Source organism: Acyrthosiphon pisum, unplaced genomic scaffold (genome assembly GCF_005508785.2).
Source record: "Acyrthosiphon pisum isolate AL4f unplaced genomic scaffold, pea_aphid_22Mar2018_4r6ur Scaffold_20847;HRSCAF=22313, whole genome shotgun sequence".
Taxonomy (NCBI): Eukaryota; Metazoa; Arthropoda; class Insecta; order Hemiptera; family Aphididae; genus Acyrthosiphon; species Acyrthosiphon pisum.
Genome location: NW_021770249.1, coordinates 1868 through 3675, shown reverse-complemented (window position 1 = coordinate 3675; position 1808 = coordinate 1868). Strand labels below are relative to the sequence as shown.

The window sequence follows — 1808 nt, the reverse complement described above, 5'->3', positions numbered from 1 at the left end:
AACAATAAGCTATAATATTTAAAAGTTAAAATAAGATATTAGGTATATTTTATTTTTATGACATTTTCACATTTAATGAAAAAAATTAAGCATTAAATGTATGTAAAAGAAAATTTCGTTATATTTTAGAAAAATGACGTATTTGTCGAAAAAAAATGATTTAAAATGTAGGACCGTGATAAAATGATATAAATGAGAAATAAAGGCAAAAAATGCAAAAAAATGCAAAATAAAAATTTCAGATTATTTTAGTAGACCATCTAAATCGGATTTTTAGCTTGATAGATTAATGACTACATAAATTAAAAAAAAATGCAAAATGCATCAACTTCCGAGCCCTAGTTATAACACAAGGTATTTTACCATGTATTGATAATTATGCCGAGCACTTATTGAACCATGGTGAAATTTCCTCAAAATCTTTTGAAGCTTCTAAACATATTTTGAAAGTTATTGAAAACCCTTTAAATAATTTTAAAAGTGAACATAAAAGATTTAAATATTTCAGTGAGCAATTATGTACATATATAGAACCCAAAGAAATTATAATTGGACAAAGGCTGAATACAGTTTTAAGAGGGGGTTTATCTACCTTAGAACCTTGTAATTGTACAATGCAATTTATGCCATTACGCCAGATTCTTCAAAAATTTTTTGCTTTAGAAAATGTACTAACTGATACTCTGAAATATATGGAAAGTTTGTCTAACAATAATAGTATTATTAGCAACTTTATTCAGGGATCTTTTTGGCAATCTAAATTACAAAAACATAATGGGCATACTGTTTTACCACTGTTCATGTTCTTTGATGATTTCGAAAGTGGGAATGTGCTTGGTAGTCACTCTGGGATTCACAAATTAGGAGCAGTATATGTATCTGTCGCATGCATTCCTCCATATCTTATAACAGTTTTGTCTAATATTTTTATGGTTCTCTTGTTTCATTCTGCTGACCGAGAAGAGTTTAAAAACAATATTATTTTCAAACCTATAATTGATGAGTTCAATTTTTTACAAAGTAATGGCATTGAAATTAATACATCTGTCTTTAAAGGAAAATTATACTTTGAATTAGGTCTTATCCTAGGTGATAACTTAGGTTTACATGCTATTACTGGCTTTACCGAAAGCTTTTCTTCCAATTTTCCTTGTCGGTTTTGTATGATACAAAGAGATAGAATGAAAATCTTATGCTATGAAGATGAAAATCTTCTCAGAAATGTTGAGCAACATAATGTACACGTTATCGAACAAAACATTTCAGCATCAGGAGTAAAAGAGGAATGTGTTTGGTTAGGTATAAAACATTTTAGTCTCTTTGACCAGGTAGGTGTGGATTGGATGCATGATTTCCTTGAAGGTTGTGCAAAATATATTTTTGCTTTTATTATACCTTACTATGTTAATGAATTAAAACTTTTTTCTCTTCAAATTTTAAACAATAGAATTTTTGGTTTTGATTTTGGCCCTGAAAAGAATAAACCTAGTGTGTTTACTAAAGAAAATGTGAATCAGGGAAATATTCGACAGTCAGCATCTGAAATGTTAGTATTGATTAGATATTTTGGATTATTAATTGGTGATTTTGTACCAGTTGAAGAGCCAGTATGGACATTGTACATTACTATGCGTAGATCTTTAGATATTATGTTATCAGTATCACTTGAAAAAGATAGCTGCTCATTGCTCAGAACGTTAGTGGGGGAATTAAATGAATTATATTTAAAATACAGTAAAAAATATCTGAAACCAAATTTCATTTTATGCTTCATTATCCTGCTTTGATTAATAAATTTGGGTCCCATT

General features: G+C 28.5%; 1 protein-coding gene across 1 annotated transcript; it reads left to right on the top strand.

Annotated features, from left to right (window-relative positions):
• Positions 1 to 614: 614 nt before the first annotated feature.
• LOC103309976 lies at positions 615 to 1696 on the top strand (the record flags this gene model as incomplete). Its single annotated transcript, XM_008186821.2, has 1 exon — positions 615 to 1696. A coding segment is annotated over exon 1 (1082 nt), but the record flags the coding sequence as incomplete, so codon positions are not given.
• Between the last annotated feature and the right edge of the window lie 112 nt (positions 1697 to 1808).